This window comes from Neospora caninum, chromosome X, assembly GCF_000208865.1.
Source record: "Neospora caninum Liverpool complete genome, chromosome X".
Taxonomy (NCBI): domain Eukaryota; phylum Apicomplexa; class Conoidasida; order Eucoccidiorida; family Sarcocystidae; genus Neospora; species Neospora caninum.
The window spans coordinates 877,443-893,716 of NC_018396.1; the positions used below are offsets into that span (position 1 = coordinate 877,443).

At 54.1% G+C, this 16,274-nt stretch overlaps 2 protein-coding genes across 2 annotated transcripts; one reads left to right on the forward strand and one right to left on the reverse strand.

Moving 5' to 3' along the window:
* Positions 1 to 1,832: 1,832 nt before the first annotated feature.
* On the reverse strand, positions 1,833 to 8,556 carry NCLIV_045830 (conserved hypothetical protein; the record flags this gene model as incomplete). Its single annotated transcript, XM_003884133.1, has 8 exons — positions 1,833 to 3,135; positions 3,569 to 3,742; positions 4,285 to 4,503; positions 5,866 to 5,906; positions 6,433 to 6,555; positions 6,903 to 7,001; positions 7,369 to 8,014; positions 8,417 to 8,556. 8 exons carry the CDS (start codon positions 8,554 to 8,556, stop codon positions 1,833 to 1,835), a joined length of 2,745 nt encoding a protein of 914 aa, XP_003884182.1.
* Positions 8,557 to 14,068: 5,512 nt separating this feature from the next.
* NCLIV_045840 (hypothetical protein) lies at positions 14,069 to 14,503 on the forward strand (the record flags this gene model as incomplete). Its single annotated transcript, XM_003884134.1, has 1 exon — positions 14,069 to 14,503. The coding sequence occupies one exon, from the start codon at positions 14,069 to 14,071 to the stop codon at positions 14,501 to 14,503; it is 435 nt and encodes a 144-aa protein (XP_003884183.1).
* Between the last annotated feature and the right edge of the window lie 1,771 nt (positions 14,504 to 16,274).

A 16,274-nucleotide genomic window follows, 5' to 3' on the forward strand; every position in this document is an offset into this window, starting at 1 on the left:
CAGAGACAGATTCCAAACGCCAGGCGTGCCGTTTATCTGCTTGACAGGACACAAAATGCCGGGAATGGAAGGGCGAAGGGAAAGCGACGGTAGCGCAGTGGCTCAATGCGCTTCGAATGCTCGTGCGCACCTCTCGACTGTTTTGGAAAGGTGCAATTGAGGTGCTGTTTCGTCGGCGTACGCCCCTGTCTGCTGTGTCTCTCTGTCATGTGATAAGCCTCTTTCTCGCTTTTTAGGGAGGGAGAGACAAGGGTTAATTGATAGGGAAGGGAACACATGTGTCAGGGAGGTTCGACGGTGTCACGGGAAGACTCAAGTGGATGTATCTCCGGTTGGTTTGTCCAGTACATGCGGACGACTGGAGAAAAGGAATAAAATACTTCACTTGTCCAAACGGACCTTTCATCATGCACCAACACGCCTAGCAGGATAAAAGACATACTTGCATTCATATATATATATATATATATATGTCACCATCTGTACATGAGGACGATTATATGTGCATATAGAAGCACACATGTGCACGTACATGTGGTAATGCGGCTGCGTAAGTGTTGTATTTGGGATCTCATTTGACGTCGTCTGTGGGGAAGGCTCAGTAGTATGGGGAACTTGGGAGGTTTCTTTGCCTGTTTGGCGCTGTTGGCTTTCCACCGGAAACACCTCTTGGACGTGCAGGCCTCTTCCGTGAACCCTCTGTGGCGACACTTCCGATTTTTTTGGACCGGCCGGTCTCGTCCAAACACCGTTCTAAAAGAATTCTTCTCGTGCACAGGTTTGGGCGGGTAGCGCCGCTCTCTTGGCTGCGTAACCCGGCAGCTGTGTAGAGAAGCATCTACACCAAATCAGGACTTCGTGTCGGTGACCTGTGCTGAAACACCATGGAAACGAAATAGGCTGTTAACCTGTTCACGCGCTGCGAGAAGAGACAAAACGTCGAAGGTAACCGCTATCACGAAGGGTGCACTGATCCTCCTGTTCCTTTTCTCCAGTCGGGGAGAAGGTGGATCAGGCTCTTTTACCTGAACCTCTAATCTTAGGACTCCACATGTATACACACATATATGGTTCATATAGGTTACGGGTGTAGACTGTTTGTAACTCTACTTGTATGTATCTCTCGACCAATGCTACGTCTAGCTGAGGAAAACTATCCTCGTGCAATTGTTGTCTGTGCCACAGAGGTAGGGGCTCCTCCCCATAGAGGTCCTCTGTTGTGTCCATCGGTTCTGTGAGCCCACTAATGGGAGGGAAAAAAGAAGCAGCACAGAGGAAACTGACACCATTCAGGAGCGCCCGGAGAATGGAAAAGGGTACAGGTGTGTACGTTGAGAACGGCTCGGAATCACAAAAGGCGTTCTGCTCGAACGGCCACCCCGTCAAAGAGTTTACGCTTCCAAAGTTTCCCAACGTCTACTGAATTCCTTCCTCAGCATGTTGTCTGGGCTCCCTCGCTACGCGTGCGTCCGAAGCGGTGGACACCGTTACACCGCGACTTTCTGGGAAACAAAAAGCACCTTTTTTCTGCTGTTTTACGAGATCTCGCCGTCGAAGGCAAATCTAGTTTGTCATGCGGACTCTTCTAGGACGTGTGCGATGCCACACGCTTTCGGTGCTGAACAAATCTTGAAAATTCACGTTTTGTGCCACTTGACAAAACCCGCATCTCTCGCTTGACAAAACCCGTATCTCCGGCGTCTCGGCAAACCTCAAAAAAGTAAGACGTCTTAGCGTCAGGTGGCTATACACGCAAACTGCCCAGGTGTGTGTTCTTCCAAAAACGACCCAAAAAACGCGATGCGACGCCAAGCCCCCGGATTTCGACACGTCTACGGGGCAGCGCTCTCTGCTCTTTCGAGCATCTTGAAGGTTTGTCTGGTGGATTTGAGGAATTCTTGAAGAGCCGAAAGTCTGCGGTCGATTTCCGAGTACGCGTTGCGCCCACTCTCCGTTTCGGTGCGCTTGTCAGGAAACCGAACGAATCCCCCTTTCCTGTCTCCGTTGGGGTCCCATCCGTCGCCCGCACCGAGCTGCTCAGACGCCGGCTCCTGCGGGAAAAGATGTGCCTCTTTTTGGAGCCTCTGCACTCCGCGGTTGTCTTCATTTTCTCCGGGATGCAAACCCCCTCGACCTAGAGCGACGAGCCTGGTCGCCGATCGGTGCACTGGCACTCTTTCGTCCATGTCTTCTCTTTCTCTCTCAGGAGTCTCCTTCCTGCTCAGCTGAAATCCCCGAACAGACCCCGCACCGTCCGGTGACCCGTCGCGCCTGCCGCCATCGACCCGAAGGTGCGGCAGGGACGCTTTCCCCACACCGCCAGGGTGGGGCGCCAGAGCCGCAGGACCTTCAAACAGGCCTGAAGGCCCTTCTGGCTCCTCTCTAAAAGCGGGCCCCATAAGTGTCGCCGACCCCACAAGTGCCTCCAGCCCCCCAAGCGCACCCCCCGCAGGCGCGGCCCCCCCCTGGATGGCTTGGCGGGCGTGGAGCCGCATTTCCGAGCCCGCGATCGAGTCACCCTGAGAGGGACTGCAGCCATCGTGACCGGGGTAACTTGCAGATTGCTCGGAGGACGGCTCCTGAGACTCGAAAGAGAGCTCGCGGCGGGGCTCCCGCGGGTTTGGCAGGATCCTACCCCCGTCCCCACAAGGGGGGCCTGCCTCGCATTCCTGTCTGCGCTGACAGCAGCTTGCGTGCTCGGGAAGTACACTCAAAACCTTCCTGTCTACAACGGCCTCCCCCCCACCCTCGAGAGGCAGTGAAGCGCCAGCGGGCCTGTGTGGCTCTTCCAACTCTTTTTCCGGAGCATTCCGGAGAAGTTGCTTCAGCGCCTCGACAGGAATCATAACGTAGGAACTGTCGCCGCCTCGGCTGTCTCCTTTCGCTGTCCGCGATAACCCAGGGGCAGTTGGGGGCTGGTGGGGCGCGTGGAGAGACTCAACACCTCCAGAGGGTTCCCTTCGTGGAGGAAGAAGTCCTCGACTGGAAGCAGAAAACCCCTCGTCTTCGTCTGAGTAGGTCGCGACGGGGGAAGGAAGGGTGTCTCTGGACGCGCCCCTCGGGCGGGCCCAAGAGGAGACACCTCGGGACGAGGCGACAGAGCAAGCGGACTCCTGCAGAGAAGAACGGATACGCCTGGGCGGAGACAGAGCAAGGAAGAGAAATCACGAGAGACAAAGACAGGAAAGCACAACCTGTCAAACCCAGTGCAGATTCAAGGAGCGACCTCTGTCGCTTCGGACGGGGAAAAACAAATTCCTACACTTTCTTTCAACAAATAAAACGCTGCTCAATCTAATCAGGAAGACGAGTCTGGAATGGAATGCATATCGCTTCCACAATTTGTTCCAGGACGCCTGGATTCAGACTACTTTATGCAAATACCCTGGCATGGATGAATACTGTACATTAGGAGAGAGAGGTAGACTTCGCGGCGAGCTCGCCATCTCTCCATCCTCCCGCTCTACGGACACCGGCCAAGCCGGAGGAAAAAGCTGCCGTTTGTGATGCTGGGGAAAGAGAATCAGACGCACTGGCTGCAGAGAACTGCTTTGCATGCATTTCTCACCGGCCCTGAAAGCCTCCCGCGGCTCCACTCGCCTCCAATTCGACGCCCCTCAGAAGTTGCCGGCGGCTGCCCGTCATCGAATCACCGAAGCGACCCCGAGAACTGTCTCTGTCTCCCCACACTCGGGAAGGAGACATAGGGACGGTTTGGCCTCCGCGAGGGCAAGTGGCAGGCCTGAAACCGAGACAAAGAGAAGAGAAAGAGAAGAGAAAGAGAAGAGAAAGACAGAGCGAAGAAACGTGGTATACACCCGAGAGTCCAGAGATAACGAAGACGGGACACGACGGAAGGCCGCGGGAGCCCACAGGGAGCGACGGAGGAGAAAAGGACAGAGAGGGAGACAGCACAGAAAAAAAAGAAAGAAACGACAGTACGATAAAGAAGAGATGGGACAGAAGAGAGAGGATTGCGAAAAGAGGAACTTGAGAGAACAGAGAAGGAACAGAACGGAAACAGTACCGAGAAGAGACTTAGATGTATTCTCGCCGTTTTCACGGGGCATCCCTCTGTGCTCGCGCGACTCTCGGGAAACGCTATCTTCGCATATGAGCATCTATCTTGTCCTTGCTGTCCAAATGCGTTTCATCGCAGATCGTGAACTCCTACAGATGGGTACAGACAATGCCAAATTCACAAGGACTCGTGGTCTCTCTGCGGGCGTGCAATTGCCACGGAAGGCCCCTTTTCCATTCCTCTGCAAAAGCGCATCTTCCTACCGAGACAGAGACGAAAAATAGTGCACAGGCGAAGGACAGCGAACGGCCGCTCGCAGGGCAGGCGCGCCACGCGGAGGGCCTTCGCGAGAGGAGACAGAAGAGACAGCAGAGAAGGCAGGCCGCGGAGAGGAGGCGCGGAGCGACGAGCTCGGCGAGTGCCGGTCAGCGGAAGCAAGACGCATAGAGGCCGATCGGCTTAGCGGCGGGCGACTCGCCAGTCTACGGAGACAGCAAAAACAGAGACAGGACCATTACGGAGACGAAAAAGAGAAGGAAGGCGAAAGCGACAGAGATGCCCCCTCGAGGCCCGTGGTCGCAGCCAAGCCAAGCGACGCTTCAAGAAATGGACCGACTCCTGTTTTCTAGGAAGCGAAAAAAGAAGCCGTCTTCCAGGGAACCGTTTAGTGTATATGAGTCCATGCATGCAAATACATCTTTTTTTATGTTCACATATTTATATATATATATACACGTACAGAAATATTGATCTGCGTTGGCGTCTTTGTTAGTTTTTCTTGTATCGTTTGCGGCGGTTGCTGCCTCACCTGCTAGACATTCCCCGAGATGCTCCATCGTCAACAGAAGCGGACCAACTGCTCGCTCTTTCTCTACCTCCGCATCGTGTGCCGCTGTTCGCCAAACTGGCGCTTCCTGCACTTCTTCTTCTTTCTCGTCCGCGATTCGGAAATGCTGGAGACTCGTCAACGGGAACAGGCACCAGAGCGCCGCCGCCTCGTCGAACATATCGGACTGCTACGCCGGGTGTACGTACACCTGCAGCGCTACTCGCAGAGAAACCCGGAGAGCGAGAAAGGAAAGAAAGCGGAGACATGCGACCGCGAACTGCGTCAAGGCGGCCAGGAGAGAGAGCTTGTTGATTGTATCGGATGCCTGAGTCTGATGGAGCCCGACTAGCGGTGACCGAGCCAGGAACCCGCCGCAGGAGACGGCTAGCCGCCGCTTTCGGGCCTGGGGCGGAGACATCCGGCGCAGCCGCCGCGCTCCCCAGGCGAGACGAACTCGCCGAGGAGACACGCGGCGAAACAAGGGGCAACCGCGGCACCGACTGCGGAAGCAGCGAGGAAGCACTTGGAGAACGGAAGGGTCTGCAGAAGAAGAGAACCGAGACAAATGAATTAGATGAAAGGCGAAACAGCGGGCGAGCATATTGAGCAACGAAGCGAGAAAACGGGAAAGACAGGACACGCGCAGGAAGCAGGGGACACGTGGCGGGCTAGAGACAAAACAAAGAGAAGACGAACGAACTGGAGAAAGACCAGAAAGAGCATAGACAAACTGGCGACAGAAAACAACAGACAAAGAGGCAAAAGAACGGCGAGGCTGAGGACGAAAAACGAGAGACAAGGGCGACCGGCACCACGAGAACCAGATCGACGCAAAATCCGCAAAGGACGGAAGACAGAGAGAAAGGGGCAGAGAGAGGAGCGGTCCGCAAGCGTAAAAGAAACTGTCGAGGACGGTGGAGGCCATGTTACGCCCTGTGATTTCGTCGGATGCCGCCGGAGCGTTTGTGGGTTTCTCGAAAACGGGGGTCTGGGCGTGCGATGCTTTTTCGCCTACCGAACGGTGGTTAGCCTGAGTGTTGCTTCTAGCTCGCGAACCTGAAAAAGCAAGGCGAGAAAGGCGCTTCTCGAGAAGTGGAAGCGGTTCCAACCTCGACTGCTTAAGACAGCTAAAAGCGTTGGATGTCAACGTCCCATGACACTGAGATTATTGCACATCGACAGCCACACGGCAGGGCTTCTGAACGACTGGGAAAGCTACCGCCAGTGGAGCCGCAAACGCGCAGGAAATTGGGGGCATTCTCTGGCGAGAATTTTATGAACGTGGTAATCCAGGCGTCTGCCCACCTGCGCGCTGAGCCGCGACAGAGGGGGACAACAGCGAAAACAAGCAGGAAAAGAACAGGAACAGAAAGAAGGAAAAGAGAAAATACCGGCACAAGAGTTTAAAGAAGATGGAGGGATACGAGCGTAAAGAGCAGAGGGAGGAGGAGATAATAGCGAGACGAGAGAGAACGAAAAGACAGATGGATACACCGAAAAAAGAGAGACGTCAGAGAAAACAAATAGAGACAGCGAGAGACACGAGAGGAGAGGTTCGCATTCCTCACCGACGCAAACGTACTCGGTTTCTCAGAGCGTTTTCCGTTCGTCGCGCCTTCTCGAGTTCGGCCTTCAGGCGCGCTGTCTCTCTCTCCCGGAGGTGTCTCTCTGTGTCGAGCTGCCGCGCCGTCACATGCAGTTCTCGCTGCAGACCAGACCACGGAAAGAGGAAAGAAATGCCGTGAAACCGGAGAAGAGCAAACCAGCGGAAGCGACCGGCAGCGACCGCGGCGGTTCCTTTGTCTTTCCTTCAGAGCGCGAAGAAGAGAAGGCGGAACGCGGGCACGCGAAAACGGAGTAACGCCTCTCACCAGGCTAGGTTCGGCGCGGAGTGAAAAAATCTCGCCACATACGGCACAAGCAGGAGAGGAATCACAGAAGAGAGCCAAGACACAAACGATGCGTCGGTTGTCTCTGGCTCCATTTCGCTCTGTCTTAGACTCGTTTTCGCCCCCGTATTCGCCTTGGTTTGGCGAGATGATCATGCCTCACCTCGACTTGCTCCAATCGCGCAGCGAGGAGTCGGGCGTTCAGAGCCCCGTCGCCGTGCTCCACGCCCTGGCATCCCGCCAGCGAATCGCGGCTTCCGTCCTGCAGGAACAGACGGCCAGGAGAAGAGTGAAAACTTGGAAAGCCACCGCGCGAACGCCCGCGCTGGAATGTATGTCCAGTCGTGCACGGTCGCCCCCGTGCTGAGCCAGGGCGAGAGCTGTGACAACTGACCACAAGGCGAGGTCGAGAACACCCAAACGCGATACAGTGGACAGAGTCCCCCATACACATCGCTGTTCCCACACAGTTAAGAAACCATATATACACATATATATCAATGTAAAGGCACACACATACACTCACAGATAGCCATTATATATATATATGTATATATTATCCGTTGTGTTTGGATGTGATTGTATGGCTGTTTCTCCGTGGCACAACAGCGTTTTTAATGTTCACCTACACGTCTTGCGAGGAGAGGTCTGGGGGGTTCGCAATCGTGTGAGTTTTCGTTTGCGAGGTCGCGTCTTTTCGCCCTGGCGTCCGTCGTCTCGGCGCGATTCCCGAGCGACGGCCGACGGGCTGTCTCTCGCCTGGCGACGGCGCAGCTCGCCGGACTTCTCGGAGACAGCGAAGCGGCGGGTTTTGCCGAGGAGACAGAACGCGCAGAAGACAGCTCAACGGCAGCCACCGGCACGGGGCCTAGGCGAGGAATGGAGCCATCCGAGGAAGCGCAGGAGCGCTGCGAAGCGCAAGCGTCTGCGGCGTCGATATGGGTCAGCCTGCTTCGCGGTGTGGTAGGCTTCGTTTCGGACAGCGCCAGAGAACGCGGCGGATGTGAAAGGTGTTTGCTCGACGAGGCTGTCTGGGGGGGTGACGCCAAGCAGGGTGTCGGCGCCTCTGTGACACGCGCGCCTTCTCGGCCTTTCGCTGCAGTCTCAGACGTCTCCTCTCGCGTCTCGCTCTGTCTGTGCAGCGCCAGAGGATAGTGCACTCTTCTCGAGCCAGCGCTGTGGGTGAGAATCAGGAAGTGTTTGTCTTCCGAGGAAGCCGGCGACGAGGGCTTCTCCCCCCCAGCAGAGCGCCGCAGAGCCTCCAAGTCGGTCACGCTGAAACGCGACACAACGGTAAAAGAATGACGAAATCTGAATCGATCCAGCCAACCAAACGACGGGGAAAAAGGGGTACATGTGGGCCCAGAAACACACCGGCAACCCGAGAAAAAGCGTCTCGCGAGACGTACCGGCATCTGCAAAAAACACATGTACGTGTGGATCCTGTATTTTAGGTATCTATCATTCACCACACCTCAGTTGATGTCAATCTTTTAATATATGCACAGTTATATAAACACATGCATATATATGTATTTACATATATATACATACATATATATGCAGAAAGACCCCCCCGTTTTGCGCCACGGCATATATCGAGGGTCATAACACTACACGTCGAGACCGTTCTGTTCGGCTGCTGTCGGTTTTTTTTCTCGCGTCGCCTTCGCTCACTCCCACAGGTTGAGGGTCACATCCTCGTCTTCGCCGTCGCGGCTCTTCTCGATTGCTTCGCCCGCACGTCGCCGAACGGCCCTGAGGAGGAGTTCCCAGAACGCGTCCACGGAGGCGAAGCGGCCGGTCCTTCTGGTCATTTCTTCGATGAAAGAATGCGGAAAACGACCGGCGTAGAGGGCGCCCGACGACTCGTGACGCGCCGAGACAGACAGGAAGCATCGAGAAGGAGGGAGCGCAGGTGAAGGCGGCGAAGAGAGTTGGCAAGAAAGGAGGTAGTCGCACTGTGCGCACAGGAGGGAAAATGGAGAGGCCCAAGCGATGACAGAGAACAACAGACAGAACCAGTCGCGTGTGCGCGAAGTGGAACAGAGCGGGGGAGGAAGCACTCAAGTGGGTGTGCAAGAAGGAAAAGGCGATTCCGATGCGCCTTCGTGTCACGTGCGGACGTGCAAACGGCCAGCTTTGTTCATGGACCCGAGAGAGCCCCCCGCGTTAACATGAGTGGCAGGAAGCGTCTAGCGTCAGTCGTTATCTGATTGGTGTTGCAGGCCCTGGGCACTTAATGAAAAACAGAGGCTGACTGTTCCTTAAACACCCAATCCATCATCGTTGAAATACCAAAAGGCAGACATAGGAATCCACACGAATCTCGCAACAACGGGCCGTGGAGTGTGACAAGAGCCAGATCGCAGGCAATGCGTTTTACAAACTGTGTCCGGCGTCTCCGGCCAGGGTCTACCTCTTCCACTCCGGTCAGGCAGTTAAACTCTGGAAAACGAGCGCCAAGCTTCACCGAGGCCGGAAACGAACACAGCGAGAGGGAACCGTGGAAGAAAAAGGAGAAAATAGAAGAAGGGGAGAGAAGGAAAGGAGGGAAGGAAAGGAGATAAGGAAACGAGAGAAGGAAAAAATAAGAGAACGAGGGTGCATCAGTAGAACCCGTAATGTGGACAGTGACAGAAAATTTGGAACGTGGTGTGCCGTTGCGTCTGCTAGCGCGTGTTGTGTGTCTGTGGTCTCCTTTCGTATTGCCTTCTCGAGTTACCTGTCTGAGAAACAGTCGCGCAGAAACGCGCAAGGGCGCTTCCCTGACGAACGGCAGCGACCGCTGTGCCTCCCCGTCCATCTTTCCCTGTCTCTCTTTCTGAAAGCGTCTCTGCTTCGACGCGGAGACATCTGCGCCTTGCTCCTCTTCTCCAGAGGAGAGCGACGAAGAGCGAGAAGAGAGAGAAGAGGCACACGCAGCGCCCACCTGCACACTGCGGGGCGAAATCTGGGTCATCGCCGTGGGTTGCAAACCTCCCCCCCCCCCGCCAAAAGGGCTTTTTCTGTGGAAACGAAATACCGGCGTGGCAATAAAAACGCGCATGCGGGGCTGACGAAGCAAACTCGACCTGACGCGGAACGAGAGGAGGGGAAGGGAACAGGAAAACGCTGAAGCGGAAGAGAAAAGGAGAGGAGAGCGAGGAGCCCGAAAAACACCAGGAGGGAGGGGGGCGGCGCAGTTTGCGAAAAAGGGCCGCAACGACAGGGCGGGGAGAGAGCAGAGACAGACGCCGAAGAAACGGAGGGAAGCAGTGGAGATCGACAGGCGAGGGGGGGTGAAGGGGGAGTCGACACGGAGAGACGAACGAGGCGAAGCGCCCGCTAGAAACGAAGGCCTTGAGGACGGGTGTCGCCCACTCATCGATGGAGAAGTCGGGGGAGACAGCCCGACGTGCGAAAAAACCGTCCTGGGAGCGTTCGTGTGTGTGGACGGCGAAGAGACACAAGCGCGCGGGCCTCTTCTGCGAGAGAGAGGACGGAGGCGAGATTTTGGGAGAGGTTCGAGAAAGCAGGCAAAGACGGCGAGAGAGAGGACAACCAGGAGTCTGAGAGGCACAGGATCGCTTTGTCAAACAGCTTCGAGAAGCGAGGTTGGAAGAGTCACGAGGTAGGCTCGCTCGTTCTTCCCCATTTTCCGTCGAGAAAACAACTGAGGGAAAGAGCCCCTTTCGCTCTCAACAGAGCACCTGGAACGCGACAAAACAGAACAGACAAGAGAGAGAGGAGATAAAGACGGCGAGAGATAGAGCAAGTGATAGAGCGAGATAGAGAGAGCGATAGAGAGAGATAGGGCGAGATAGAGAGAGCGATAGAGGGAGATAGAGAGAGCGATACAGGGAGATAGAGAGAGCGAGATAGAGAGAGGCGATAGAGCGAGATAAAGAGAGCGAGATGGAGAGAGGCGATAGAGCGAGCGATAGAGAGAGCGAGATAGAGAGAGGCGATAGGGCGAGCGATAGAGAGAGCGAGATATGGAAGGACAGACAGTGACGGATATTTCGATACGGAGTCTGTCACCTTGAGGCGTAGAAGATTTTTACGTAGCACGGTAGGGCGGTTTCGGAATGGAAGGAAAGATACGTATGTATGAGTATCTAACGAGAAGGAAAGACAGCGAGACAGGGGAGAGCGGTGTGAAAGAAGAAACGTGAATGGTAGTTTAGAATCGGAAGCGATATAGCACATGCACCCACGTTTTCCTGTCACAAGACACCTGGAGAGAAGGGTGGGCGTACTCGCAGCCGGCGGTTTCTCGCGCGTATCTTCCTTCCTCGCCTCCGTCTTTCCCGCGACAGAAACACGAGCAAGTTGAGACAAAGAACAAACAACAGCAAGAGTTTCAGGCTTTTACGAGAGAAAAAAGGGGAACCCGAGGAACCCCCATCAGTGCCGAAAGATAACCCCCAGCGGAGATACGGATGTGTTTTTTCTCAGCATGCAGCACGCGCGTGAGCACAAGACAGCTCGTTTGTCGAAGAAACGTGTAGCTCTTCCTCGCGGGATCTTTCAGGCGGCACTTCTTCACTCCGTGAGGGAAACGTGACAATGAGGGGTCAATCTTCATTCTTCTCTTTGGTCGAATCCACCGGAGAGATTGCAGAATGGAAGAACGAATAGGCCGGTGAGAAGAATAGAATATGCGCGTGCAAGCTGCCTCACCACCCGTGCGCACCGAGTGCCTGTCTCCAGGAAGTCCTCGAGCTTTAGATTCTACACTTTCCCTCTCAAACAGGATTCTTCAACTCCTCTGCCGGTCTGAAGCGCCCTCTGTATATTCACCCTTCTTCATCATCGCCGCAGCATATACATATGTATATATCTTTGAGACTATATTTTATTTTCTTGCGGTTCTTTGTCTCCTTTAGACCAACTGTGATAGGTCCAATTCCCTTTCTCAGTTATGGTGCAGAGAGCGACTCGCAGCAGGGTAGTGCTCGGCCCCGCGCATACAGACGAAAACACACTCGTCCACACAGGCTCCGACAGTCTGTTCTTTTCCTTTTGAACACAGTTGCCTCTATGGATCTTTGGAAGCAAAACGGCAGGATAACCTCGGACAGTGAAGGGTTCTCTCCTCAAAACATAAAACCGTTGTATATTTTACTCTCTGCGAGGAGGGAGACCCTAAATCCTCCTATGTGGCAACTTTCCGACCTAAAAGACCTCGCACTTGCTCTTACTCGCATTAATATATACACGCACAGACATACAAACACAAATCAAGCTCAAGCAGCATACATATCCATGCGCCCTTCCCTCCTTATCTATCTATGTATATAGACATTAATCTACGCATATGTATGTAGACACACGTCCTATCGAGAGAGAGAACGACGGGCCAGGGCTGTGTAGAGTTTCGAGACGATCAGATTTATTTTTTTTACAGCCTCTGTAAAAACAAAACGCAAGACAAATTCCTCTTTCACTTTGTTCACCTTGCTTTTCGTTGTGTAGAATGGGCCACGGCTTGGCGGCGAGGGAGGAAACTCATGTCTCGTCTTCGGAGGGCCGTAGAGGCGAGACGAGATTCATGGAGACAGACAATACCTGACTGAAGGCAGGGCTACAGGGGCAACCGTTCGTTTTCGATTTTTTTAGCCTGTGTCATTGCATGTTTTCTCACACCCACTGTGACCTCTAGTGTCTGGCTGTTAGGTGTACATACAAGACAGGCTTTCCAGTGCTGGAGACCCTTTCAGAGACAAATTACTTTTCGGTAACACATCCCCACGAGCCTTCTCCTTGCCGTGCATCTCTTCCCACGCTGGTCTTCCTCTGTTATATGCCTCCGTCCGAAACGGGACAGTCTCCTTCAGAGAATGCCTTGTGCGTATGTACAGACGGCGTGTCTCGATGTATATGCGGCTAGCTTTGTCTCCGGTGTACAGCACCCCTAAGAATAAAGAGTCAGGTTGAAGCATTTCGAACAGATTGACACCTGATAAAATCCACGTCAGAGCTCATCTGCACGCGCGACTGTTCTAAGTATCCTTTCTTTTTCTTCGATTTTCGTCTCCATGCGTCGGGCACAGTTTGCCTGCTTCGTGTGTGGTTGTAACGTAAATGGAGCTTCCAGAGAGAGGCAACAAAACGTGGTCAAAGCAGGAACTCGACGCACTATCCGCTCTCGAGTGAGAATAGCTTTATGTGCATGCAACCGTACGCCCAAAATTATGCATACTAAATGCATCTCTCTTTCCGCCTTACATTCTCTTCCAGCTCTTCACTTCACTTTTCTTCTCACGCCTAGCTGCCTATATATATATATATATATATATGCACGCATCGATGGATATATATAATAGTATATGCATAGATACAAAAAAGTGTATATATGCCTATATATATTACAAGTATATATCCAATATATGTGTCAGTGCCATGCATAGATGTGGATGACTACAACAGACCGGGCGTGGTAGAGTTTAACCGTTTCTCTGGAAAAGAGGAGAGACGAAAGGTTTCCAATTGATTGAGAGAAGTTTCGAAGAGATCGAAGAGCTTTCCGCACAGGCAGTGCCACGTGCACGGGAGAACAGTAGAAAGTTGGGATGGAGCCTTGGACGGGAATGTCAGAACCGGAAGGACACACACTAACGCCTCGGGCCTCTGCACGCCCGTGAGTAACATTCGGAGCGCGTTGTCTCTGATACGGTCGGCCTTCGCTATCTCCCTCCGCGCCAAACCACCAGGTGTGTACACACTTGACGACATGCGGGGGTTTCTTGTTTGCTTTCTAGATTCCGCGGACCCGTTTTGCGAAGCCGAATGCCGCCGAGGAGTCTCTGAGTTTTCGCGTGTCTTCAAATCAGCTCGACGCTTGGACAGAACCACGAGGAGGATATAATTCGAGAATGCCTCCTCGCCTATCTTCTCTCACTTTTTTCCTTCCTCCCATCTTCCTTCGCGTTTGCAGTTGGGACACGGAACGCAACTTTTGTTGAGCATCTTCACCATTTCGGCAGTCGGGGCCTGCGGCGCAAACTCGCCCCTTTGTCTCCGGGACCCCACAAGCGGATCTCCATGGAGCGACCGGAGTAGGAGAGCGCCTCTTCGCTTGAGAAGAAGAGTTGAATCGGCGAGAGGAAGAAGCGGGAACTTGGAAGAGACAGAGGAAGCAACTGCAGAAGGCGAGAAAAAACGACGCGAATTCGGCCTTTCTTTCTCTCCCCCAGTAGAAGAAGAGGGAGAAAAAGAGGGAGTAGACGTTGGAGAGGAAGCACGCCTTCGGTGGACGCCTTCGGTTGATTCGACCTTTTCGAGGCGCGCAGTGTCTCCGGATTCGCCTGAGAAGAGGTTTTTCTCTGCTTTCTTGTGAATGATATGCTGCTGCTTTGTGAGAAGGAGTTTAACTGCGTCGCTCGTCTGGAAGAAGAAGGAACAGGCAGAACAGTGGAGGGTGAGGAAGCACCGCCTGCCGAGACCGCCGACTCGACGGGCCGCCATGGTTTGACAGAGGAGAAAAGGATGAGAGAGAAGAGGGAGAAGGAGAACAAGAGGGAGAAGAAGAGAGCGAAGGAGAAGAATAGGGAGAAGAAGAGAGCCAAGGAGAAGAAGAGGGAGAAAGAGAAGAAGAGAGCGAAGGAGAAGAATAGGGAGAAGAAGAGAGCCAAGGAGAAGAAGAGGGAGAAAGAGAAGAAGAGGGAGAAAGAGAAGAAGAGGGAGAAAGAGAAGAAGAGGGAGAAAGAGAAGACGAGGGGGAAAAAGGAGAAGATGACGGAGAAGGAGTGGGAGAAAGAGACGCGAAGAAGGTGGTGAAGAGTGAAAAAGACGTGGAAACGAAGAACAGATGGAGCAGAAGAGGGAGCTGTTCAATAGGGGAACACGAGAAGGGAAGGCGAAGAGGAAGAACGAAGAAGTGGAGCAAGAAGAGAGAAAGACGAACTCGCAGAACAAGATGGAGACTGCGTGAAGGAAGTTGTGTGGAAACAGAAAGGCGTGTTTGAAGCTTGAAAAAAGGCAAGGAAGCAGAAGGAAAACGAAGACGCTTTAGCAGACTGAAAGCTCCATTTACGGAGGCATGTTTTCCGTCCGGTGGAGCTAGCTCCTCCACCTTCCCCTCTGGGAAAAGCGACTGCGAGTCTCCTTTGGAGCCTATATACGGTCTTGGCCCAGAAGAGACCAATCAATGCGCTGCGTCCAGGTTCTCTCTTCCCGTTCTTCTACAAACAGCTCCGTCGCTGTGTGTCTGTCTTCTTTCGTTGGCTGCATGCAGGGAGAGACTGTCCACGCTACCAATTATTTTCGACCCTTTCTCGCCGCTAATGAACGCGAGACGTGTAAAAGCATGAATCGAAAATTTTCCCTTCTTCCTTCAGGGAAAAGGAAGGGGACCATTTTTTGGATTGCCAGCTTCTGTATCCGTCGTGCAGCGGCCGCTTCCGTCCAGCCCTTCTACGAAACAGCGCTGTCTGCATGCAGGCGAAGTGTGCTGACACTGCGAAACATCCTCCGTAGAAAGCCGGCATTAAGAACATAAAGATCATAGCTCGTGCTTCCAAACCAGCTCCTTTCTCCTCTTCTTTTTCTACGTCTCCCCTCATTTCTGGTCCTGCTTCTCCTTTCCTTGTCAACGGTCCTCTCTCCTTGCTGCAGCTCTCTCCGCCTGACCCTTCCGCGTCTCCGCGGCGTCGCCCGAAGTCCCGCTCGCCTTTCCTGTCTCCACCCTCGCCTTTCCTGTCTCCACCATCGCCTTCTCTGGAGCCTTCGTCCTCGCATTTTCGCTCCTGCTGGCCAGGTCCGAGCAAAAGGAGACGCTCAACTGCAGCGCCTTCTCTCTCCCTCTATCCATACACCAGGCGCTTCCAACGGGCGCCCAGGCCCGAGAAAGGACTCTGGCGTTCCGAGACGTTCGCAGATGAGCGCTGGAGAACCGGAAAGGAACGAGCCTTTGCGTCCAAAAGACAGTTAGAAAGGCACATGCGCAGCCGGCCACTTTCTTTCGGCATCCAGCCTCATCATGTGGTAGGCGCAGGTGGCTTCGAACGGGCGAATCAGCGACAGTGTAAGGCTAGAAGTTCTCGGGAGTCCATAAGAGAACGGTTGTGAGCAGTCTCGCTTAATAGCTGTCGAAACAGGATCTGGTCCCCACGCGCGAGGCACTTCTGTCTCTCCAGGAAGGAGAGAGGCCCCGTGTGTCCCCGTCATTTCCAGAGAAGGTTGAGCCTCAGAGGAGGGCTCCTCGCGCCTCTGTTTCCGCGTCTTAAAGGCGTCGGCCTTTGCTCTGCGCCCGCGTCTAAGGCAGGCTCCGAATGTTGAGTGGTGTACCTTCCCTGCTCTTTTCTGGAGCCTTTTTCGGGGGTGTAGGAGCAGGCAAAGAGGCGAGAAGATGAACGGCTGTCGGTGTCGCCTGTCTCCGGGCTGCGCGGTCCCGCAGCCGCGGCGCGGTAAGCAGACGAGCAACGCCAATCTCCTTTTACTGTGGCGTGAGGCGGGAAGACAGCGGCAAAGTGGAAGCAAGAAAGACGGGGCAGAGCGGTGGCTCTGGCGTCGCCTCGCCGCGCGTCTCCCACGGAGAATGTCGCCGTCA